Source organism: Oncorhynchus masou, unplaced genomic scaffold (assembly GCF_036934945.1).
Source record: "Oncorhynchus masou masou isolate Uvic2021 unplaced genomic scaffold, UVic_Omas_1.1 unplaced_scaffold_1374, whole genome shotgun sequence".
Classification (NCBI taxonomy): domain Eukaryota; kingdom Metazoa; phylum Chordata; class Actinopteri; order Salmoniformes; family Salmonidae; genus Oncorhynchus; species Oncorhynchus masou.
This window is the reverse complement of record NW_027016542.1, coordinates 53,322-78,005: the sequence shown is the minus strand read 5'-3', so window position 1 is coordinate 78,005 and position 24,684 is coordinate 53,322. Positions and strand designations below refer to the sequence as shown.

The 24,684-nt window shown below is 48.8% G+C and overlaps 1 protein-coding gene across 1 annotated transcript; it reads left to right on the top strand.

Moving 5' to 3' along the window:
- Positions 1-1,620: 1,620 nt before the first annotated feature.
- Positions 1,621-22,223, top strand: LOC135538680 (NMDA receptor synaptonuclear signaling and neuronal migration factor-like). Its single transcript, XM_064964582.1, has 8 exons — positions 1,621-1,632; positions 1,727-1,810; positions 1,934-1,967; positions 3,596-3,666; positions 3,943-4,022; positions 4,486-4,588; positions 14,809-14,884; positions 21,867-22,223. Exons 1-8 carry the CDS (start codon positions 1,621-1,623, stop codon positions 21,959-21,961), a joined length of 555 nt encoding a protein of 184 aa, XP_064820654.1. The 3' UTR covers positions 21,962-22,223.
- Positions 22,224-24,684: the final 2,461 nt, after the last annotated feature.

Below are 24,684 nucleotides of genomic sequence, written 5' to 3'. Positions count from 1 at the left end.
TTAAAGTCGCCCAGGACTGTGAGAGGTGAGCCGTCCTCAGGAAAGGAGCTTATCAAGGCATCAAGCTCATTGATGAACTCTCCGAGGGAACCTGGAGGGCGATAAATGATAAGGATGTTAAGCTTGAAAGGGCTGGTAACTGTGACAGCATGGAATTCAAAGGAGGCGATAGATAGATGGGTAAGGGAGAGAGAGAGAATGACCACTTGGGAGAGATGAGGATCCCGGTGCCACCACCCCGCTGACCAGAAGCTCTCGGGGTGTGCGAGAACACGTGGGGCGGACAAAGAGAGAGCAGTAGGAGTAGCAGTGTTATCTGTGGTGATCCATGTTTCCGTCAGTGCCAGGAAGTCGAGGGACTGGAGGGAGGCATAGGCTGAGATGAACTCTGCCTTGTTGGCCGCAGATCGGCAGTTCCAGAGGCTACCGGAGACCAGGAACTCCACGTGGGTCATGCGCGCTGGGACCACCAGATTAGGGTGGCCGCGGCCACGCGGTGTGGAGCGTTTGTATGGTCTGTGCAGAGAGGAGAGAACAGGGATAGATAGACACATAGTTGACAGGGTACAGAAGAGGCTACGCTAATGCAAAGGAGATTGGAATGACAAGTGGACTACACGTCTCGAATGTTCAGAAAGTTAAGCTTACGTAGCAAGAATCTTATAGACTAAAATGATTGAAATGATACAGTACTGCTGGAGTAGGCTAGCTGGTAGTGGCTGCGATGTAGCTAACCTAGAAAATCGCTCTAGGCTAAACAATTGATGACAATGATTATGAAAGAACAAAAGAATATGTGTTTTATGCTGAATTCTGTAATTCCCAGTGGAAAGATAGATTACACCTCAATTAGTGACATAACTCTGGAGGTCGAGGGGATAATTGTGTTTTTCTCTCAGTGGGATCCTGCTATGTTATGTGAGTGCCAAGTAGTACTCAAATGTACTCAAAAGATCTTATATAAATCAATGGGCTACGTTTTGATCCGTAACTGATTGAAATCAAATGGAATTGAATTAAAGGGGAATCCTGTTTGATACCAGTACATACGCTGAGTGTACAAAATATTGGGAACATCTGCTATTTTCATGACATAGACTGACCAGGTGAATCAAGGTGAAATCTATGATCATTGATGTCACTTGTTAAATCCACTTCAATCAGTAGAGATGAAGGGGAGGAGACAGGTTCAAGGAGTTTTAAGCCTTGAGACAATTGAGACATGGATTGTGTATGTGTGCCATTCAGAGGATGAATGGTCAAGACAAAAAGTGCCTTTGAACAAGGTATGGTAGTAGGTGCCAGGCGCGCCGGTTTGAGTGTGTCAAGAACTGCAATGCTGCTGGGTTTTTCACGCTCAACAGTTTCCCTTGTGTATCAAGAATGGTCCACCACCCAAAGGACATCCAGCCAACTTGACACAACTGTGGGAAGCATTGTCGTCAACATGGGCCAGCATCCCTGTGGAACGCTTTTGACACCTTGTAGAGTCCATTCCTGATGAATTGAGGCTCTTCTGAGGGCAAAAGGGGGTGCAACTTAATATTAAGAGGTGTTTCTAATGTTTTATACACTCAGTGTACAATGCATCTTGGCCACACAGACAGACTAGTGTGAATAATGAATGTTCAGGTCCCTACAGCCACTGGTTGACAGACAGAACACAGCAGAGTGAATGGGACACCCCTTTCTCTTCTTCTCTTCTTTCTCCATGTCTCACTCTCAGCTGATCTCCTCCAAAGTCCCCAAGGCAGAGTACGTTCCCACCATCATCCGCAGGGATGACCCCTCAATCATCCCCATCCTCTATGTGAGTGACGTTCTCTCTCACACCGTCACCCTTTTCTCTATGTGTCTGTATGCACAGGTGATACATCAGTTATCATGTATAATATTCAGTGAAGGATATTGACTTTATAATCTCTGTCTCCAGGACCATGAACATGCTACGTTTGATGATATCCTCGGTGAGTAAACTGCCCTTTATGTGACTTTGTTTGTTAGTTCTGTTAAAATCTTCATCCCAAATGGCACTATATTCCCTATGTAGCGCACTACTTTTAACCAGTCCTATAGGCCCTGATCAAAAGTAGCGCACTATTTTATCTTTTTACTTTATTGAACCTTTATTTAACTTGGCAAGCCAGTTAAGAACATATTCTTATTAACAATGACGACCTACCCAGCCAAAACCTAACCCAGGACGACACTGGGCCAATTGTGCGCCGCCTTATGGGACTCCCAATCACAGTCGGTTGTGATATAGTCTGGAATCGAACCAGGGTCTGTAGTGACGCCTCTAGCACTGAGATGCATTACCTTAGACCACTGGGCCACTCAGGAGTAGTGTGCCATTTGGGAAGCAGAACATGTTTGTGGAGTGAGACACATTATGCAGTGAAAATGATGCTGTGTTCCATATTGCTGTCTTTCAGTGTGAGGAAATCTATTTTTACTGTACTGCTTGTTGCTCTCATTCTAACCCCTCTTTTTTCTCTCTCTTTCTCTCTCTCTAACCCCTCTCTTTTTCTCTCTTTCTCTCTCTCTAACCCCTCTCTTTTTTTCCCTCTTTTCTCTCTCTCTAACCCCTCTCCGTTTCTCTCTCTAACTCCTCTCTTTTTCTCTCTCTCTAACCCCTCTCTGTTTCTCTCTCTAACCCCTCTCTTTTTCTCTCTCTCTAACCCCTCTCCGTTTCTCTCTAACCCCTCTCTTTTTTTTCCCTCTTTCTCTCTCTCTAACCCCTCTCTGTTTCTCTCTCTCTAACTCCTCTCTTTTTCTCTCTCTAACCCCTCTCCTTTTCTCTCTCTCTAACCCCTCTCTGTTTCTCTCTCTAACCCCTCTCTTTTCTCTCTCTCTAACCCCTCTCTGTTTCTCTCTCTAAACCCTCTCTTTTTTCCCTCTTTCTCTCTCTCTAACCCCTCTCTTTTTCTCTCTCTCTAACCCCTCTCTGTTTCTCTCTCTAAACCCTCTCTTTTTTCCCTCTTTCTCTCTCTCTAACCCCCTCTCTGTTTCTCTCTAACCCCCTCTTTTTTTCCCTCTTTCTCTCTCTCCAACCCCTCTCCTTTTCTCTCTGTTTCTCTCTCTAACCTCTCTCTGTTTCTCTCTCTAACCCCTCTCTCTTCTCTCTCTAACCCCTCTCTGTTTCTCTCTCTAACCCCTCTATTTTTCTCTCTCTCTGTTTCTCTCTCTCTAACCCCTCTCTTTCTCTCTCTCTCTCTAACCCCTCTCTTTCTCTCTCTAACCCCCCTCTGTTTCTCTCTCTCTAACCCCTCTATTTTTCTCTCTGTTTCTCTCTCTAACCCCTCTCTCTTTCTCTCTCTCTAACCCCTCTATTTTTCTCTCTGTTTCTCTCTCTCTAACCCCTCTCTGTTTCTCTCTCTAACCTCTCTCTCTTTCTCTCTCTAACCCCTCTCTCTTTCTCTCTCTATCTATCCCGTCTCTGTTTCTCTCTCTCTAACCCCTCTCTGTTTCTTTCTCTCTAACCTCTCTCTTTCTCTCTCTCTAACCCCCTCTCTATTTCTCTCTCTCTCTAACCCCTCTCTTTTTCTCTCACTTTCTCTCTCTTTAACCCCTCTCTGTTTCTCTCTCTTCACAGAGGAGATTGACAAGAAGTTAACAGCCTACAGGAGAGGCAGCAGAATCTGGAGGATGCTCATTTTCTGTCAGGTGATACAGGGAGAAAGTAGAGAGAGAAAGAAAGGGAAGAGAGAGAGATGACAATGATTATGAAAGAACAAAAGAATATGTGTTTTATGCTGAATTCTGTAATTCCCAGTGGAAAGATAGATTACACCTCAATTAGTGACATAACTCTGGAGGTTGAGGGGATAATTGTGTTTTTCTCTCATTGGGATCCTGCTATGTTATGTGAGTGCCATGTAGTCATGTTGGTTTTAATCTTGGCTGGGCACTTGAAAAGCTACATCTCTGTGGGGTTCTTAGGGAGGTCCAGGGCATCTGTACCTGTTGAAGAATAAAGTGGCCACATTCGCCAAGGTGGAGAAAGAGGAGGACATGAGTCAGTGAGTGACATCAGTCTTACTCTTCATACAGCAGCCATAGTCCTTATACATAGTCCTTATACATGGGTGTGTCTCTCTAACCCTCTCATTTAAGGGGGGGGGTGAGAAGGATTACTTTATCCTAGGATAGGATAAGTAATCCTTCTCACCCCCCCCCCTTAAATGATTTAGATGCACTATTGTAAAGTGGCTGTTCCACTGGATGTCAGAAGGTGAATTCACCAATTTGTAAGTCGCTCTGGATAAGAGCGTCTGCTAAATGACTTAAATGTAATGGAATGTAATGTGTCCCAAATGGCACACGACACTACTTTTGACCTTATGGGCCCTATGCGCCTGGCGAAAAGTAGTGCACCGCATAGGGAATAGGGTACCATTTGGGATGCGGAAACAGTTCCTGTCTCTGTGTTGGTACTGTTAGAGTAGCAGTATTGTTGTGAACCATGTCGTCCTGCTACAACAGGTTCTGGAGGAGGCTGAGTCGGTTTATGAGCAAAGTGAACCCTGAACCCAACCTCATCCACATTATGGGCTGCTACGTCCTGGGAAACCCCAATGGAGAGAAGGTACACTACATCTCTCACATGTTAAAACACACACATACCAGATTACTGGAGAAAAATTGGTGTTGACTGATCAGATCAAATGATGACATAAAGAGCGTTGTGTTGAACACTGTGATGTTTAACAGTGAGAATGGCAGAATGGTGAACTTACTGAATGACAGAGTTTCTGTGTGATATTAGAATGCTTCTTGTGTAAATATTTTCCGTTTGGATATTAATGACACACACACACACACACACACACACACACACACACACACACACACACACACACACACACACACACACACACACACACACACACACACACACACACACACACACACACACACATATACACACACACACACACATACACATACACACACACACACACATATACACACTCCTTACTTTATGTTACTCAATATGGTGCCTTGCTAATATATGGAGAGAGTTGAGAATCGCTGTCTTTCTTCTCCTTCCTCTCTCTACGTTTCTCCCTCCTCTCTCTACTTCTCTCCTCTCTCTCTACTTCTCTCCCTCCTCTCTCTCTACATTTCTCCCTCCTCTCTCTCTACTTCTCTCCTCTCTCTACTTCTCTCCTCCTCTCTCTCTCTACGTTTCTGCCTCCTCTCTCTCTACTTCTCTCCCTCTCTACTTCTCTCCCTCCTCTCTCTACATTTCTCCCTCCTCTCTCTACTTCTCTCCTCTCTCTACTTCTCTCCCTCCTCTCTCTACTTCTCTCCCCCTCATCTCTCTCTACTTTTTTCCTCTCTCTACGTTTCTCCCTCCTCTCTACTTCTCTCCTCTCTCTACTTCTCTCCTCCTCTCTCTCTACTTCTCTCCCTCCTCTCTCTCTATTTCTCTCCCTCTCTCTACGTTTCTCCCTCCTCTCTCTACTTCTCTCCTCTCTCTACTTCTCTCCCCTCCTCTCTCTCTACTTCTCTCCCTCTTCTCTCTCTACTTCTCTCCTCTCTCTACGTTTCTCCCTCCTCTCTCTCTACTTCTCTCCTCTCTCTACTTCTCTCCCTCCTCTCTCTCTACTTCTCTCCCTCATCTCTCTCTACTTCACTCCCTCCTCTCTCTCTACTTCTCTCCCTCTACTTCTCTCTCTCTTTCTCTCTACTTCTCTCCCTCTCTCTCTCTACTTCTCTCCCTCCTCTCTCTCTACTTCTCTCCCTCCTCTCTCTCTACTTCTCTCCCTCATCTCTCTACTTCTCTCCCTCCTCTCTCTCTACTTCTCTCCCTCTACTTCTCTCTCTCTCTCTACTCTCTCTCCCTCCTCTCTCTCTTCTCTCTCCCTCCTCTACTTCTCTCCCTCCTCTCTCTCTACTTCTCTCCTTCCTCTCTCTCTACTTCTCTCCCTCTTCTCTCTACTTCTCTCCCTCCTCTCTCTACTTCTCTCCCTCTACTTCTCTCTCTCCTCTCTCTACTTCTCCCTTTCCTCTCTCTCTACTTCTCCTTCCTCTCTCTATTTTCTCTCCTTCTTCCTCTCTCTCTAATTCTCTCTCTACTTCTCTCCTTCCTCTCTCTCTACTTCTCTCCTTCCTCTCTCTCTACTTCTCTCCCTCCTCTCTCTACTTCTCTCCTTCCACTCTCTCTTCTTCTCTCCGTCCTCTCTCTCTACTTCTCTCCCTCCTCTCTCTCTACTTCTCTCCCTCCTCTCTCTCTACTTCTCTCCTTCCTCTCTCTCTACTTCTCTCCTTCCTCTCTCTCTACTTCTCTCCCTCCTCTCTCTCTACTTCTCTCCTTCCTCTCTCTCTACTTCTCTCCCTCCTCTCTCTACTTCTCTCCCTCATCTCTCTCTACTTCTCTCCCTCCTCTCTCTACTTCTCTACTTCTCTCTCTCCTCTCTCTCTACTTCTCTCCCTCCTCTCTCACTACTTCTCTCCCCCCTCTCTCTACTTCTCTCCCTCCTCTCTCTCTACTTCTCTCCCTCCTCTCTCTACTTCTCTCCCTCTACTTCTCTCTCCTCTCTCTCTACTTCTCTCCCTCCTCTCTCTCTACTTCTCTCCCTCCTCTCTCTACTTTTCTCCCTCCTCTCTCTCTACTTCTCTCCCTCATCTCTCTCTACTTCTCTCCCTCCTCTCTCTCTACTTCTCTCCCTCTACTTTTCTCTCTCCTCTCTCTACTTCTCTCCCTCCTCTCTCTACTTCTCTCCCTCCTCTCTCTACTTCTCTTCCTCCTCTCTCTCTACATCTCTCCTTCCTCTCTCTCTACTTCTCTCCCTCTTCTCTCTCTACTTCTCTCCCTCCTCTCTCTACTTTCTCCCTCTACTTCTCTCTCTCCTCTCTCTCTACTTCTCTCCCTCCTCTCTCTCTACTTCTCTCCTTCCTCTCTCTCTCTTACTTCTCTCATTCCTCTCTCTACTTCTCTCCTTCCTCTCTCTATTTTCTCTCCTTCCTCTCTCTAATTCTCTCTACTTCTCTCCTTCCTCTCTCTCTACTTCTCTCCTTCCTCTCTCTCTACTTCTCTCCCTCCTCTCTCTTTACTTCTCTCCTTCCACTCTCTCTACTTCTCTCCGTCCTCTCTCTCTACTTCTCTCCCTCCTCTCTCTCTCCACTTCTCCCCTCCTCTCTCTCTACTTCTCTCCCTCCTCTCTCTCTACTTCTCTCCCCTCATCTCTCTCTACTTCTCTCCCTCCTCTCTCTCTACTTCTCTCCCTCTACTTCTCTCTCTCCTCTCTCTCTACTTCTCTCCCTCCTCTCTCTCTCTACTTCTCTCCCTCCTCTCTCTACTTCTCTCCCTCCTCTATCTCTACTTCTCTCCTTCCTCTCTCTCTACTTCTCTCGCTCTTCTCTCTCTACTTCTCCTCTCCCTCCTCTCCCTACTTCTCTCCCTCCTCTCTCTACTACTCTCCCTCCTCTCTCTCTACTTCTCTCCCCCCTCTCTACTTCTCTCCCTCCTCTCTCTCTACTTCTCTCCTTCCTCTCTCTACTTCTCTCCCTCCTCTCTCTCTACTTCTTCCTCACTCTCTACTTCTCTCCTTCCTCTCTCTACTTCTCTCCTTCCTCTCTGTCTAATTCTCTCTACTTCTCTCCTTCCTCTCTCTCTCTACTTCTCTCCTTCCCTCTCTCTACTTCTCTCCTTCCTCTCTCTCTACTTCTCTCCTTCCTCTCTCTCTACTTCTCTCCCTCCTCTCTCTCTACTTCTCTCCTTCCTCTCTCTCCACTTCTCTCCCTCCTCTCTCTCTACTTCTCTCCTCCTCTCTCTCTACTTCTCTCCCTCATCTCTCTCTACTTCTCTCCCTCCTCTCTCTACTTCTCTCCCCTCTACTTCTCTCCTCTCTCTCTCTCTCTACTTCTCCCTCCCTCTCTCTCTCTACTTCTCTCCTCCTCTCTCTACTTCTCTCCCTCCTCTCTCTCTACTTCTCTCCTTCCTCTCTACTTCTCTCGCTCTTCTCTCTCTACTTCTCTCCCTCCTCTCCCTACTTCTCCCTCCTCTCTCTACTACTCTCCCTCCTCTCTCTCTACTTCTCTCCCCCCTCTCTACTTCTCTCCCTCCTCTCTCTCTACTTCTCTCCTTCCTCTCTCTACTTCTCTCGCTCTTCTCTCTCTACTTCTCTCCTCCTCTCCCTACTTCTCTCCCTCCTCTCTCTACTACTCTCCCTCCTCTCTCTCTACTTCTCCCCCTCTCTACTTCTCTCCCTCCTCTCTCTCTACTTCTCTCCTTCCTCTCTCTACTTCTCTCCCTCCTCTCTCTCTACTTCTCTTTTCCTCACTCTCTACTACTCTCCCTCCTCTCTACTTCTCTCCCCCTCTCTACTTCTCTCCCTCCTCTCTCTCTCTCTCCTTCCTCTCTCTCTACTTCTCTCCCTCCTCTCTCTACTTCTCTCCTTCCACTCTCTACTTCTCTCCGTCCTCTCTCTCTACTCTCTCCTCTCCTCTCTCTCTACTTCTCTCCCTCTCTCTCTACTTCTCTCCTTCCTCTCTCTACTTCTCTCCTTCCTCTCTCTCTACTTCTCTCGCTCTTCTCTCTCTACTTCTCTCCCTCCTCTCCCTACTTCTCTCCCTCCTCTCTCTCTCTACTACTCTCCCTCCTCTCTCTCTCTACTTCTCTCCCCCTCTCTCTACTTCTCTCCCTCCTCTCTCTCTACTTCTCTCCTTCCTCTCTCTACTTCTCCCTCTTCTCTCTCTACTTCTCTCCCTCCTCTCCCTACTTCTCTCCCTCCTCTCTCTCTACTACTCTCCTCCTCTCTCTACTTCTCTCCCCCTCTCTCTACTTCTCTCCTCCTCTCTCTCTTACTTCTCTCCTTCCTCTCTACTCTCTCCCTCCTCTCTCTCTACTTCTTTCCTCACTTCTACTACTCTCCCTCCTCTCTCTCTACTTCTCTCCCCTCTCTACTTCTCTCCTTCCTCTCTCTCTACTTCTCCTTCCTCTCTCTCTACTTTCCCCTCCTCTCTCTCTACTTCTCTCCTTCCACTCTCTCTACTTCTCTCCGTCCTCCTCTCTACTTTCTCCCTCCTACTCTCTCTTCTCTTCCCTCCTCTCTCTCTCTACTTCTCTCCTTCCTCTCTCTACTTCTCTCCTTCCTCTCTCTCTACTTCTCTCCTTCCTCTCTCTCTACTTCTCTCCCTCCTCTCTCTCTACTTCTCTCCCTCCTCTCTCTCTACTTCTCTCCCTCATCTCTCTCTACTTCTCTCCCTCCTCTCTCTCTACTTCTCTACTTCTCTCTCTCTCTCTCTCTACTTCTCCCTCCTCTCTCACTACTTCTCTCCCCCTCTCTCTACTTCTCTCCCTCCTCTCTCTCTCTTACTCTCTCCTCTCTCTCTACTTCTCTCCCTCTACTTCTCTCTCTCCCTCTCTACTACTTCTCTCCCTCCTCTCTCTCTACTTCTCTCCCTCCTCTCTCTACTTTTCTCCTCCTCTCTCTCTCTACTTCTCTCCCTCTATCTCTCTCTACTTCTCTCCCTCCTCTCTCTCTACTTCTCTCCCTCTACTTTTCTCTCTCCTCTCTCTACTTCTCCCTCCCTCTCTCTACTTCTCTCCCTCCCTCTCTACTTCTCTTCCTCCTCTCTCTACATCTCTCCTTCCTCTCTCTACTTCTCTCCCTCTTCTCTCTCTCTTCTCTCTCCCTCCTCTCTCTCTACTTCTCTCCCTCTACTTCTCTCTCTCCTCTCTCTCTACTTCTCCCTCCTCTCTCTACTTCTCTCCTTCCTCTCTCTCTCTACTTCTCTCATTCCTCTCTCTCTACTTCTCTCCCTTCCTCTCTCTCTATTTCTCTCCTTCCTCTCTAATTCTCTCTACTTCTCTCCTTCCTCTCTCTACTTCTCTCCTTCCTCTCTCTCTACTTCTCTCCCTCCTCTCTCTTTACTTCTCTCCTTCCACTCTCTCTACTTCTCTCCGTCCTCTCTCTCTACTTCTCTCCCTCCCTCTCTCTCCACTTCTCTCCCTCCTCTCTCTCTACTTCTCTCCCTCCTCTCTCTCTACTTCTCTCCCTCATCTCTCTCTACTTCTCTCCCTCCTCTCTCTCTACTTCTCTCCCTCTACTTCTCTCTCCTCTCTCTACTTCTCTCCCTCCTCTCTCTCTCTACTTCTCTCCCTCCTCCCTCTCTACTTCTCTCCCTCCTCTCTCTCTACTTCTCTCCTTCCTCTCTCTCTACTTCTCTCGCTCTTCTCTCTCTACTTCTCTCCCTCCTCTCCCTACTTCTCTCCCTCCTCTCTCTCTACTACTCTCCCTCCTCTCTCTCTACTTCTCTCCCCCTCTCTACTTCTCTCCCTCCTCTCTCTCTACTTCTCTCCTTCCTCTCTCTACTTCTCTCCCTCCTCTCTCTCTACTTCTCTCTTTCCTCACTCTCTACTTCTCTCCTTCCTCTCTCTACTTCTCTCCTTCCTCTCTCTAATTCTCTCTCTACTTCTCTCCTTCCTCTCTCTACTTCTCTCCTTCCTCTCTCTCTACTTCTCTCCCTCCTCTCTCTTTACTTCTCTCCTTCCACTCTCTCTACTTCTCTCCGTCCTCTCTCTCTACTTCTCTCCCTCCTCTCTCTCTACTTCTCTCCCTCCTCTCTCTCTACTTCTCTCCCTCCTCTCTCTCTACTTCTCTCCTTCCTCTCTCTCTACTTCTCTCCTTCCTCTCTCTCTACTTCTCTCCCTCCTCCTCTCTCTCTACTTCTCTCCTTCCTCTCTCTCTACTTCTCTCCCTCCTCTCTACTCTCTTCTCCCCTCCTCTCTCTCTACTTCTCTCCTTCCTCTCTCTCTATTTCTCTCCCTCCTACGGGTAAGAGCCCATTACCTCATCCTGAGTCATGTTTCTGGATTTAGCAGAGAGGCACATGGACCAAGTGACTGTGACAGGGAGAGGTTGCTACACCATTCTCCACTTAAGGCCACACACACACACACACACACACACACACACACACACACACACACACACACACACACACACACACACACACACACACACACACACACACACACACACACACACACACACACACACACACACACACACACACACACACACACACACACACACACACATAAAAAGAGTGTGTACACACACATACACACATAGACACACTCTCTGCTAAAGTGCTTGGCTTTGTTAGGGCTCTCTGGCGTCTCTGTTGTGAAGCTGTTAAGGGGAGTATACAGTACAGTAAAATGCAGAGGCCAAGATAGCTGTCTGCTTAAGCACTATAAACAACCCTCACAATCCTCTGGTCCCCCGGCTCTGCTCTGCCGTCCTCTTGGCTGTCTCCTCTCTCATTATTTGTCTGACTGTGGATCTAGAGACCACGGAAACAGACATTTAATGTCACAGGTTATGAAAGTGATCGTGTACATCTTATGTGTGATGGGGGTAAAGACCGTATGTATATGTGACCTTGGTTTCTGCATCAGTGTCTGTCTGAAGGTTTGAGCATGAATTTGTGCATAGGAGGAGTATGTAGAGTGAGTGAGTGAGTGGAGTGGTGAGTGAGTGAGTGAGTGAGTAAGTGAGTGAGTGAGTGAGTGAGTGTGTGTGTGTCTCGGCCTGCCTGCCTGCCTGCATAGCTGAGCGTTTGTTTGTGCATGCGTGTGTGTGAGACAGATGCAGGACAAATGTCCACTCCTCTCCACTCCTCCTCTCCTCCTCTCCACTCCTCCTTTCCACTCCCCTCTCCTCCTCTCCACTCCCCCTCTTCTCTCCTCATTTCCACTCCTCTCCCTCCTCTCCACTCCTCCTTTCCACTCCTCCTCTCCTCCTCCCCCCTCTCCACTCCTTCTCTCCTCCTCTCCACTCCTCCTCTCCACTCCCTCCTCTCCTCCCTCCACTCCTCCTCTCCTCCTCTCCACTCATCCCTCTCCTCTCCTCCTCTCCACTCATCCTCTCCTCCTCTCCTCTCCACCCCTCCTCTCCACTCCTCCTCTCCTCCTCTCCTCCTCTCCACTCCTCCCCTCTCCACTCCTCCTCTCCCTCCTTTCCTCCTCCCACTCCTCTCCACACTTCCTCTCCTCCCTCTCTCCTCCTCCCCTCCTCTCCTCTCCTCTTCACTCCTCCCCTCTCCTCCTTCTCCTCCCTCCACCTCCTCCTCTCCCCTCCCTCTCCCTCCTCTCCTCTCCTCCTCTCCACTCCTCCTCTCCTCCTCTCCTCCTCTCATCCTTTCCCCTCCTCTCCACTCCTCCTCTCCACTCCTCCTCTCCTCCTCTCCCCTCTCCACTCCTCCTCTCATCCTCTCCTCCTCTCCTCCTCTCCTCTCCTCCTCTCCACTCCTCCCCTCCTCTCCCTCCACTCCTCCTCTCCACTCCTCCCTCCTCCTCCTCCCACCTCCTCTCCTCCACTCCTCCCTTCCTCCTCTCCCTCCTCTCCACTCCCTCATCTCCACTCCTCCTCTCCTCCTCTCCACTCCTCCTCTCCTCCTCTCCTCCTCCACTCCTCCTCTTCTCTCTCCTCATCTCCACTCCTCCTCTCCACTCCACCCCCCTCTCCTCATCTCCACTCCTCCTCTCCACCCCTCTCCTTCTCTCCTCATCTCCACTCCTCTCCTCCTCTCAACTCCTCCCTCCTCCTCTCCACTCCTCCTCTCCACTCCTCTCCTCCCTCCTCTCCACTCCTCCTCTCCACCCTCCTCCCCTCCTCTCCACTCCTCCTCTCCACTCCTCATCTCCACTCCTCCTCTCCTCCTCTCCACTCCTCCTCTCCCACTCCTCCTCTCCTCCTCTCCTCCTCTCCACTCCTCCTCTTCTCTCCCTCATCTCCACTCCTCCTCTCCACTCCACTCCTCCTCTCCACTCCTCCTCTCTACTCCTCCTCTTCTCTCCTCATCTCCACTCCTTCTCTCCTCCTCCTCCACTCTTCCTCTCCTTTCTCTCCTTCTCTCTACCTTTCCAGAGTTACAGTAAGGTCATGGTTCCTGCTCCACTGAACACCCTCTAAAAAATCTAAAAGAATGCAGCTAACCAACCGTTTCCTGCTCAGCAGTAGAGTTTTATCACATATTGACTGTGTGATATGTCATCATTTACAGTTTTAATAAGTACTCCTCCTATACTCAGAAATCTGGATCTGGGGATCTGACTCTTAGAATTCTCCTTCTTGACCTTGACCCAATACCCCCAGTGCATTATCATTCCATTTGTATTGGCCTTGACTCAATACCCGAGTGCATTATATTTGTATTGGCCTTGACTCAATACCCCAGCGCATTATCATTATATTTGTATTGGCCTTGACTCAATACCCCCAGTGCATTATCATTCTATTTGTATTAGCCTTGACTCAATACTCCCAGCGCATTGTCTTTCTATTTGTATTGGCCTTGACTCAATTCCCCCAGCGCATTATCCTTCTATTTGGATTGGCCTTGACTCGATACTCCCAGCGCATTATCATTCTATTTGTATTGGCCTTGACTCAATACTCCCAGCGCATTTTCATTCTATTTGTATTGGCCTTGACTCAATACCCCCAGAGTGTTATCATTCGATTTGTATTGTCCTTGACTCAATTCCCTCAGCGCATTATCATTCTGTTTGTCTTGGCCCTGACTCAATACCTCCAGCGAATTATCACAATATTTGCATTGGCCTTGACTCAATACTCCCAGCGCATGATCATTCTATTTGTCTTGGCCCTGACTCAATACCCCAGCGTATTATCATAATATTTGTATTGGCCTTGACTCAATACCCCAGCGCATTATCATTATATTTGTATTGGCCTTGACTCAATACCCGCATGCATTATCATTATATTTGTATTGGCCTTGACTCAATACCCCCAGTGCATTATCATTCTATTTGTATTGTCCTTGGCTCAATACTCCCAGCACATTATCATTCTATTTGTATTGGCCTTGACTCAATACTCCCAGCGCATTATCATTCTATTTTATTGGCCTTGACTCAATACCCCCAAAGTGTTATCATTCGATTTGTATTGTCCTTGACTCAAATCCCCCAGCACATTATCATTCTGTTTGACTTGGCCTTGACTCAATACCTCCGGCGCATTATCATAATATTTGCATTGGCCTTGACTCAATACTCCCAGCGCATGATCATTATATTTGTATTGGCCTTGACTCAATACCCCAGCAAATTATCATTCCATTTGTATTGGCCTTGACTCAATACCCCCAGTGCATTATCATTCCATTTGTATTGGCCTTGACTCAATACCCCCAGTGCATTATCATTCTATTTGTATTGGCCTTGGCTCAATTCCCCAGTGCATTATCATTCTATTTGTATTGGCGCGGTGTCTTGACTTGAGGACACAGGTTGGCAGATCAGAAGAACAGCTTGGATGGGCTTCCTGCTAAGTGAAGACAGTTGTGCTCCCTGAAGAGAAATAAAGCTTCAATAAAACCCTATAGCAAAGGCTCCTGGAATAAGAGTTGTCAGCCAGTATGTCTAGATCCATTAAATTACAGATGAGCTAATTCTTTGAATGTCCTTGAGGGCAAGTCTCCAGAGGTGAGTATGGAGAGGTGTTCCTCAGAGCAGGCAGTGTCATCACAGAGTAGAGAAAAGGAACACATATAGGCTGGCAATCACTGGGTGCCTTCTAAACATTTTCTTCTACACGCGTACTTCCTCTCTTTCTCTTTCTCTCTCTTTCGCCCTCCCTGTGACCCATCTTAGATGAATGCACAGTTTTCCACAGCCGTAAAGCTTGGAGCTGGAGGCTCACTGTGGCGGGTCCTGGGTCCAGGCTGGAGGACCTCGGCAGGACCTAGCAGGAGGAAGAGCCATGCTCTGAGGCCAGGCTGGAGGATTAACTGGTGTCTGTTCTTATTGTTGGCCAACAGCTGTTCCAGAAGCTAAAGAACCTGATGAGGCCTTACTCCATCCAATTTGAGTCACCACTGGAGCTGTCCGCACAGGGTGAGGACTGTCAGCTACACACACACACACACACACACACACACACACACACACACACACACACACACACACACACACACACACACACACACACACACACACACACACACACACACACACACACACACACACACACATTCATTTTCAAAGTAAGTATTTATTGATGGACTTTATTGATTGATTGATTTATTTATTTATTTTAATGATGGGCTACTGCTCTCTGTCTCTACTGCTCTCTGTCTCTGCTACTGCTCTCTGTCTCTGCTACTGCTCTCTGTCTCTACTGCTCTCTGTCTCTACTGCTCTCTGTCTCTACTGCTCTCTGTCTCTACTGCTCTCTGTCTATGCTACTGCTCTCTGTCTATGCTACTGCTCTCTGTCTCTACTGCTCTCTGTCTCTACTGCTCTCTGTCTCTGCTACTGCTCCCTGTCTCTGCTACTGCTCTCTGTCTCTACTGCTCTCTGTCTCTACTGCTCTCTGTCTCTGCTACTGCTCTCTGTCTCTGCTACTGCTCTCTGTCTCTACTGCTCTCTGTCTCTACTGCTCTCTGTCTCTGCTCCTGTTCTGTCTCTACTGGTCTCTGTCTCTGCTCCTGTTCTGTCTCTACTGGTCTCTGTCTCTGCTCCTGTTCTCTGTCTCTACTGCTCTCTGTCTCTACTGGTCTCTGTCTCTGCTACTGCTCTCTGTCTCTGCTACTGCTCTCTGTCTCTACTGCTCTCTGTCTCTACTGGTCTCTGTCTCTGCAACTGCTCTCTGTCTCTGCTCCTGTTCTGTCTCTACTGCTCTCTGTCTCTACTGCTCTCTGTCCCTGCTACTGCTCTCTGTCTCTTCTGCTCTCTGTCTCTACTGCTCTCTGTCTCTGCTACTGCTCTCTGTCTCTACTGCTCTCTGTCTCTACTGCTCTCTGTCTCTGCTACTGCTCTCTGTCTCTGCTACTGCTCTCTGTCTCTACTGCTCTCTGTCTCTACTGCTCTCTGTCTCTGCTCCTGTTCTGTCTCTACTGGTCTCTGTCTCTGCTCCTGTTCTGTCTCTACTGGTCTCTGTCTCTGCTCCTGTTCTCTGTCTCTACTGCTCTCTGTCTCTACTGGTCTCTGTCTCTGCTACTGCTCTCTGTCTCTGCTACTGCTCTCTGTCTCTACTGCTCTCTGTCTCTACTGGTCTCTGTCTCTGCAACTGCTCTCTGTCTCTGCTCCTGTTCTGTCTCTACTTCTCTCTGTCTCTACTGCTCTCTGTCCCTGCTACTGCTCTCTGTCTCTTCTGCTCTCTGTCTCTACTTCTCTCTGTCTCTGCTACTGCTCTCTGTCTCTACTGCTCTCTGTCTCTACTGCTCTCTGTCTCTGCTACTGCTCTCTGTCTCTACTGCTCTCTGTCTCTGCTACTGCTCTCTGTCTCTACTGCTCTCTGTCTCTGCTACTGCTCTCTGTCTCTGCTACTGCTCTCTGTCTCTACTGCTCTCTGTCTCTACTGCTCTCTGTCTCTGCTACTGCTCTCTGTCTCTACTGCTCTCTGTCTCTACTGCTCTCTGTCTCTACTGCTCTCTGTCTCTGCTACTGCTCTCTGTCTCTGCTACTGCTCTCTGTCTCTACTGCTCTCTGTCTCTACTGCTCTCTGTCTCTACTGCTCTCTGCCTCTGCTCCTGTTCTGTCTCTACTGGTCTCTGTCTCTGCTCCTGTTCTGTCTCTACTGGTCTCTGTCTCTGCTCCTGTTCTCTGTCTCTACTGCTCTCTGTCTCTACTGGTCTCTGTCTCTGCTACTGCTCTCTGTCTCTGCTCCTGTTCTGTCTCTACTGCTCTCTGTCTCTACTGCTCTCTGTCTCTGCTGCTGAAGTAAGAATCTACTGCTCTCTGTCTCTACTGCTCTCTGTCTCTACTGCTCTCTGTCTCTGCTACTGCTCTCTGTCTCTACTGCTCTCTGTCTCTACTGCTCTCTGTCTCTGCTACTGCTCTCTACTGCTCTCTGTCTCTGCTACTGCTCTCTGTCTCTACTGCTCTCTGTCTCTTCTACTGCTCTCTGTCTCTACTGCTCTCTGTCTCTGCTACTGCTCTCTGTCTCTACTGCTCTCTGTCTCTACTGCTCTCTGTCTCTACTGCTCTCTGTCTCTACTGCTCTCTGTCTCTGCTACTGCTCTCTGTCTCTACTGCTCTCTGTCTCTACTGCTCTCTGTCTCTACTGCTCTCTCTGTCTCTGCTACTGCTCTCTGTCTCTGCTACTGCTCTCTGTCTCTGCTACTGCTCTCTGTCTCTACTGCTCTCTGTCTCTGCTACTGCTCTCTGTCTCTACTGCTCTCTGTCTCTACTGCTCTCTGTCTCTGCTACTGCTCTCTGTCTCTACTGCTCTCTGTCTCTACTGCTCTCTGTCTCTACTGCTCTCTGTCTCTACTGCTCTCTGTCTCTACTGGTCTCTGTCTCTCTGCTACTGCTCTCTGTCTCTGCTCCTGTTCTGTCTCTACTGCTCTCTGTCTCTACTGCTCTCTGTCTCTGCTCCTATACTGTCTCTCTGCTCTTTGTCTCTGCTCCTGTTCTGTCTCTCTGTTCTCTGTCTCTGGTCCTGTTCTCTGTCTCTACTGCTCTCTGTCTCTACTGGTCTCTGTCTCTACTACTGCTCTCTGTCTCTACTGGTCTCTGTCTCTACTGCTCTCTGTCTCTGCTCCTGTTCTGTCTCTACTGCTCTCCGTCTCTACTGCTCTCTGTCTCTCTACTCCTGTTCTGTCTCTCTGCTCCTGCCCTGTCTCTCTGCTCCTGATCTCTGTCTCTACTGCTCTCTGTCTCTACTGGTCTCTGTCTCTGCTACTGCTCTCTCTCTCTGCTCCTGCTCTCTGTCTCTGCTACGGATCTCTGTCTCTGCTACTGCTCTCTGTCTTTTGCTCCTGCTCTCTGTCTCTACTGCTCTCTGTCTCTGCTGGTCTCTGTCTCTGCTACTGCTTTGTGTCTCTGCTACTGCTCTCTGCCTCTGCTCCTGCTCTCTGTCTCTGCTACTGCTCTCTCTCCTTCTGCCCTGTCTCTCTGCTCCTGATCTCTGTCTCTACTGCTCTCTGTCTCTCCTGGTCTCTGTCTCTGCTACTGCTCTCTGTCTCTACTGCTCTCTGTCTCTGCTCCTGTTCTGTCTCTACTGGTCTCTGTCTCTACTGGTCTCTGTCTCTGCTCCTGTTCTCTGTCTCTACTGCTCTCTGTCTCTACTGGTCTCTGTCTCTGCTACTGCTCTCTGTCTCTGCTCCTGTTCTGTCTCTACTGCTCTCTGTCTCTACTGCTCTCTGTCTCTGCTCCTGGTCTCTGTCTCTGCTACTGGTCTCTGTCTCTGCTACTGCTCTCGCCTTCTCTGTCTCTACTGTTCTCTGTCTCTACTGGTCTCTGTCTCTGCTACTGCTATGTGTCTCTGCTACTGCCCTCTGTCTCTGCTCCTGCTCTCTGTCTCTGCTACTGCTCTCTCTCTCTCCTGCCCTGTCTCTCTGCTCTTGATCTCTGTCTCTACTGCTCTCTGTCTCTCCTGGTCTCTGTCTCTGCTACTGCTCTCTGTCTCTACTGCTCTCTGTCTCTGCTCCTGTTCTGTCTCTACTGGTCTCTGTCTCTCCTCCTGTTCTGTCTCTACTGGTCTCTGTCTCTGCTCCTGTTCTCTGTCTCTACTGCTCTCTGTCTCTACTGCTCTCTGTCTCTGCTCCTGTTCTGTCTCTCTGCTCTCTGTCTCTGGTCCTGTTCTCTGTCTCTACTGCGCTCTGTCTCTACCTCTCTGTCTCTACTGCTCTCTGTCTCTACTGCTCTCTGTCTCTGCTCCTGTTCTGTCTCTACTGGTCTCTGTCTCTGCTCCTGCTCTCTGTCCCTGCTACTGCTCTCTGTCTCTGCTTACTGCTCTCGCTCTCTGTCTCTACTGTTCTCTGTCTCTACTGGTCTCTGTCTCTGCTACTGCTTTGTGTCTCTGCTACTGCTCTCTGTCTCTGCTCCTGCTCTCTGTCTCTGCTACTGCTCTCTCCCCCTTCTGCCCTGTCTCTCTGCTCCTGATCTCTGTCTCTACTGCTCTCTGTCTCTCCTGTTCTCTGTCTCTGCTACTGCTCTCTGTCTCTACTGCTCTCTGTCTCTGCTCCTGTTCTGTCTCTACTGGTCTCTGTCTCTTCTCCTGTTCTGTCTCTACTGCTCTCTGTCTCTACTGCTCTCTGTCTCTGCTACTGCTCTCTGTCTCTGCTCCTGTTCTGTCTCTACTGCTCTCTGTCTCTGCTCCTGTTCTGTCTCTCTGCTCTTTGTCTCTGCTCCTGTTCTGTCTCTCTGTTCTCTGTCTCTGGTCCTGTTCTCTGTCTCTACTGCGCTCTGTCTCTACTGGTCTCTGTCTCTGCTACTGTTCTCTGTCTCTACTGGTCTCTGTCTCTGCTACTGCTCTCTGTCTCTGCTCCTGTTCTGTCTCTACTGGTCTCTGTCTCTGCTCCTGCTCTCTGTCCCTGCTACTGCTCTCTGTCTCTACTGCTCTCTGTCTCTACTGCTCTCTGTCTCTGCTACTGCTCTCTGCCTCGGCTCCTGTTCTGTCTCTCTGCTTCTGCCCTGTCTCTCTGCTCCTGATCTCTGTCTCTACTGCTCTCTGTCTCTACTGGTCTCTGTGTCTGCTACTGCTTTCTGTCTCTGCTAACGCTCTCTGTCTCTGCTCCTGCCCTGTCTCTCTGCTCCTGATCTCTGTCTCTACTGCTCTCTGTCTCTACTGGTCTCTGTCTCTGCTACTGCTTTCTGTCTCTGCTAACGCTCTCTGTCTCTGCTCCTGCCCTGTCTCTCTGCTTCTGATCTCTGACTCCTGCTCTCTGTCTCTACTGGTCTCTGTCTCTGCTCCTGCTCTCTGTCTCTGCTGCTGCTCTCTGTCTCTACTGCTCTCTGTCTCTGCTCCTGCTCTCTGTCTCTACTGCTCTCTGTCTCTACTGCTCTCTGTCTCTGCTCCTGCTCTCTGTCTCTGCTCCTGCTCTCTGTCTCTGCTACTGCTCTCTGTCTCTACTGCTCTCTGTCTCTACTGCTCTGTCTCTACTGCTCTCTATCTCTGCTCCTACTCTCTGTCTCTGCTCCTGTTCTGTCTCTACTGGTCTCTGTTTCTGCTCCTGCTCTGTCTCTCTGCTCACTGTCTCTCTGCTCTCTGTCTCTACTGCTCTCTGTCTCTACTGCTCTCTGTGTCTACTGCTCTCTGTCTCTACTGCTCTCTGTCTCTGCTCCTGTTCTGTCTCTGCTCCTGTTCTGTCTCTACTGCTCTCTGTCTCTACTGCTCCCCGTCTCTACTGCTCTCTGTCTCTACTGCTCTCTGTCTCTGCTCCTGTTCTGTCTCTACTGCTCTCTGTCTCTGCTCCTGTTCTGTCTCTACTGGTCTCTGTCTCTACTGCTCTCTGTCTCTACTCCTGTTCTGTCTCTACTGCTCTCTGTCTCTACTGCTCTCTGTCTCTGCTCCTGTTCTGTCTCTACTGGTCTCTGTCTCTACTGCTCTCTGTCTCTACTGCTCTCTGTCTCTGCTCTTGTTCTGTCTCTACTGGTCTCTGTCTCTGCTCCTTTCTGTCTCTACTGCTCTCTGTCTCTACTGCTCTCTGTCTCTGCTCCTGCTCTCTATCTCTGCTATCTCTTTCTCAATTTGCTCTCATTTTGATTTTCCTCTGTCACTCCTATGGGTCCATTCACTGTAACTAGCCCATCTTGTCTCCCTCTCCCTCTATTACACACACTGGGTGATTATGTGATATTTTTTTGTGAGTTAGATAAGGTCAGGAAGGTTAATGGCAGACAGTGACTCACTGTGAGAGAGGGTCAAACCAGCCTTCTCCCTGAATAGTGAATGACGTCTCCCATAGAGGCAACACACAATGATGAAGTTGAACCATCCATTGCAAATTATATTGTTTGATTAGACCTATATTGTTAGATTAGACCTAATCTAGACTTTATAAATCTAAGATTATATTGAATCAGAGATGAGTTCATCTGGTTTAATATTAAGGTTAGATCTATTAAGGTTAGACCAGTAGAGACAGAACAGGAGCAGGTGAGATCTTTAAGGTTAAACTATGATGTCATAATGGATTGGTCATTTCTATGGAAACAGACTAAATTATAGAATTAATTGCGCTTTTATTTATTTTATTTGTTGTTGTTGAATTTTTACCCTTTTTCTCCCCAATTTTGTGGTATCCAATTGTTTTTGGTAGCTACTATCTTGTCTATCTTGCTACAACTCCTGTATGGGCTCGGGAGAGACGATTTTGAAAGTCATGCGTCCTCCGATACACAACCCAACCAAGCCGCACTGTTTAACACAGTGCGCATCCAACCCGGAAGCCAGCCACACCAATGTGTCGGAGGAAACACCATGCACCTGGCAACCTTGGTTAGCGCGCACTGCGCCCAGCCCGCCACAGGAGTCGCTGGTGTGTGATGAGACAAGGGCATCCCTACCGGACAAGCCCTCCCTAGCCACGCTGGGCCAATTGTGTGTCGTCCACAGACCTCCAGGTTGCGGCCGGTTACAGCAGAGCCTGGGCGGGAACCCAGGGTCTCTGGTGGCACAGCTGAGGCTGCAGTACAGCGCCCTTAACCACTGCGCCACCCGGAGGCTGCGCTTTTTGTCAAATTAGTTAGCTGGCTAGTTTACTTTTACAAACATGATAAACCAAAGTAACATAACTGTTAATCGCACCAACAATACAGCAGATACACTGGCTTGTTTAACCTCCTCCAGCGGCAGGTTTTACAATGAACACCTGGTCAATGGAGCGACAGGATTCAATTTGATCCTGGTTTACAGAATAATTGCATTTAACGAGGATACATTTTAAACAAAGCTTTGTGCAACATGATTAATAGATAAAACCTGGATTTCAACCAGTTTAAGAGTTCATCCATGTTGGTACAACACAACCTAGTACATTAAGGTGGACTCACTTGAGGGGAACATCTAAACTAGCTCAGTCCTTGTATTTGTAACTAGATAAGGTGCCCTGTAAAAACACATCATTGAATGTTTACTTCTTCTATCTAGGAAAAGAGATGATTGAGATGTACTTCGGCTTCCGTCTCTTCCGCCTGTGGAAAACCCAGCACTCCAAGCTGCTGGACTATGAAGATCTATTGTGACGGGGCTCCACGTGAAGTCAACCCTGTAGCATACATACAGTCTGGGGCAGGAGGACCCACTGAACACCACTGCTCAACACAACTGGAACACCCATCATACCTGCTTTCATCCAGGAGAGGGCTGGGAGAGGTGGAAGAGGAGAAGAGGGAGAGGAGTGATAGAGAGAATGAAGAGGAGGAGGAGGATGAAGGGTGACATAGCAGCTTTCACTGCGCTGTGTGCCTCACCCATTACTTATTTCAACCCTCCTTCACCTCCTACGCAACCACAAAGGTCAGGGGTTAAAGAGAGAAACCAAGCCAAAGGAATGCTCGAAGGACAAGGAGACCTGAAGATTGGAAAGTGATGGAGTATAAACGGAGAGACAGAGGGATGGAGTAAAACGGAGAGACAGAGGGATGGAGTAAAACGGAGAGACAGAGGGATGGAGTATAAACGGAGAGACAGAGGGATGGAGTATAAATGGAGAGACAGAGGGATGGAGTATAAACGGAGAGACAGAGGGATGGAGTATAAACGGAGAGACAGGGGGGATGGAGTATAAATGGAGAGACAGAGGGATGGAGTATAAACGGAGAGACAGAGGGATGGAGTATAAACGGAGAGACAGGGGGATGGAGTATAAACGGAGAGACAGAGGGATGGAGTATAAACGGAGAGACAGAGGGATGGAGTATAAATGGAGAGACAGAGGGATGGAGTATAAACGGAGAGACAGGGGGATGGAGTATAAACGGAGAGACAGAGGGATGGAGTATAAACGGAGAGACAGAGGGATGGAGTATAAACGGAGAGACAGAGGGATGGAGTATAAATGGAGAGACAGAGGGATGGAGTATAAACGGAGAGACAGAGGGATGGAGTATAAATGGAGAGACAGGGGGATGGAGTATAAACGGAGAGACAGAGGGATGGGAGTATAAATGGAGAGACAGAGGGATGGAGTATAAACGGAGAGACAGAGGGATGGTGTATAAAAAGAGGATGGAGAGACAGAGGGATGGAGTATAAACGGAGAGACAGAGGGATGGAGTATAAACGGAGAGACAGAGGGATGGAGTATAAACGGAGAGACAGAGGGATGGTGTATAAATGGAGAGACAGAGGGATGGAGTATAAATGGAGAGACAGAGGGATGGAGTATAAACGGAGAGACAGAGGATGGAGTATAAACGGAGAGACAGAGGGATGGAGTATAAACGGAGAGACAGAGGGATGGAGTATAAACGGAGAGACAGAGGGATGGAGTATAAACGGAGAGACAGAGGGATGGAGTATAAATGGAGAGACAGAGGGATGGAGTATAAACGGAGAGACAGAGGGATGGAGTATAAACGGAGAGACAGAGGGATGGAGTATAAACGGAGAGACAGAGGGATGGAGTATAAACGGAGAGACAGAGGGATGGAGTATAAACGGAGAGACAGAGGGATGGAGTATAAACGGAGAGACAGAGGGATGAAGGGATCTTCTGTGCTCCTTCTTTCTCTCCCTCGGGGAAGGTGTCTGAGATGCTCTCTCTTTCTCTCCTCGGGGAAGGTGTCTGGAGTTGCTCTCTGAAGGGATCTCTTTCTCTCCCTCGGGGAAGGTGTCTGAGATGCTCTCTTTCTCTCTTTGTCTCCCTCGGGAAGGTGTCTGAGATGCTCTCTCTTTCTCTCCCCTCGGTGAAGGTGTCTGAGATGCTCTCTCTTTTCTCTCCCTCGGGGAAGGTGTCTGAGATGCTCTCTCTTTCTCTCCCCTGTTTGAAGGTGACTGAGATGCTCTCTCTTTCTTGCTCCCTCGGGGAAGGTGTCTGAGATGCTCTCTTTTCTCTCCCTCGGGAAGGTGTCTGAGATGCTCTCTCTTTCTCTCCCCTCGGGAAGGTGTCTGAGATGCTCTCTCTTTCTCTCCCTCAGGGAAGGTGTCTGAGATGCTCTCTCTTTCTCTCCTCGGGGAAGGTGTCTGAGATGCTCTCTTTCTTTCTCTCCTCAGGGAAGGTGTCTGAGTGCTCTGGGGAAGGTGTCTGAGATGCTCTCTCTTTCTCTCCTCGGGAAGGTGTCTGAGATGCTCTCTCTTTCTCCTCGGGGAAGGTGACTGAGATGCTCTCTTTCTCTCCCTCGGGGAAGGTGTCTGAGATGCTCTCTTTCCTCTCCCTCGGGAAGGTGTCTGAGATGCTCTCTCTTTCTCTCCCTCGGGGAAGGTGTCTGAGATGCTCTCTCTTTCTCTCCCTCGGGGAAGGTGTCTGAGATGCTCTCTTTTCTCTCCCTCAGGGAAGGTGTGCTCTGAGGGATGCTCTCTTTCTCTCCCTCGGGGAAGGTGTCTGAGATGCTCTCTTTCTCTCCCTCGGGGAAGGTGTCTGAGATGCTCTCTTTTCTCTCCCTCGGGGAAGGTGTCTGAGATGCTCTCTCTTTCTCTCCCTCGGGGAAGGTGTCTGAGATGCTCTCTTCCTCTCCCTTGGTGAAGGTGACTGAGTTGCTCTCTCTTCCTCTCCCCGGGAAGTGACTGAGACGCTGAAGGTGACTGAGATGCTCTCTCTTTTCTCCCTCAGGGAAGGTGTCTGAGGTGCTCTCTCTTTCTCTCCCTCGGGGAAGGTGTCTGAGATGCTCTCTTTCTCTCCCTCGGGGAAGGTGTCTGAGATGCTCTCTCTCTTCTCCCTCGGGGAAGGTGTCTGAGATGCTCTCTTTCTCTCCCTCGGGAAGGTGTCTGAGATGCTCTCTCTTTCTCTCCTCGGGGAAGGTGTCTG

Excerpts from the sequence above, each read along its gene's own strand:
- LOC135538680 (XM_064964582.1), top strand. Across the intron at positions 3,667-3,942 it reads GGATGCTCATTTTCTGTCAG|GGAGGTCCAGGGCATCTGTA; the intron begins GTGATACAGGGA and ends TGGGGTTCTTAG. Across the intron at positions 14,885-21,866 it reads ACTGGAGCTGTCCGCACAGG|GAAAAGAGATGATTGAGATG; the intron begins GTGAGGACTGTC and ends TCTTCTATCTAG.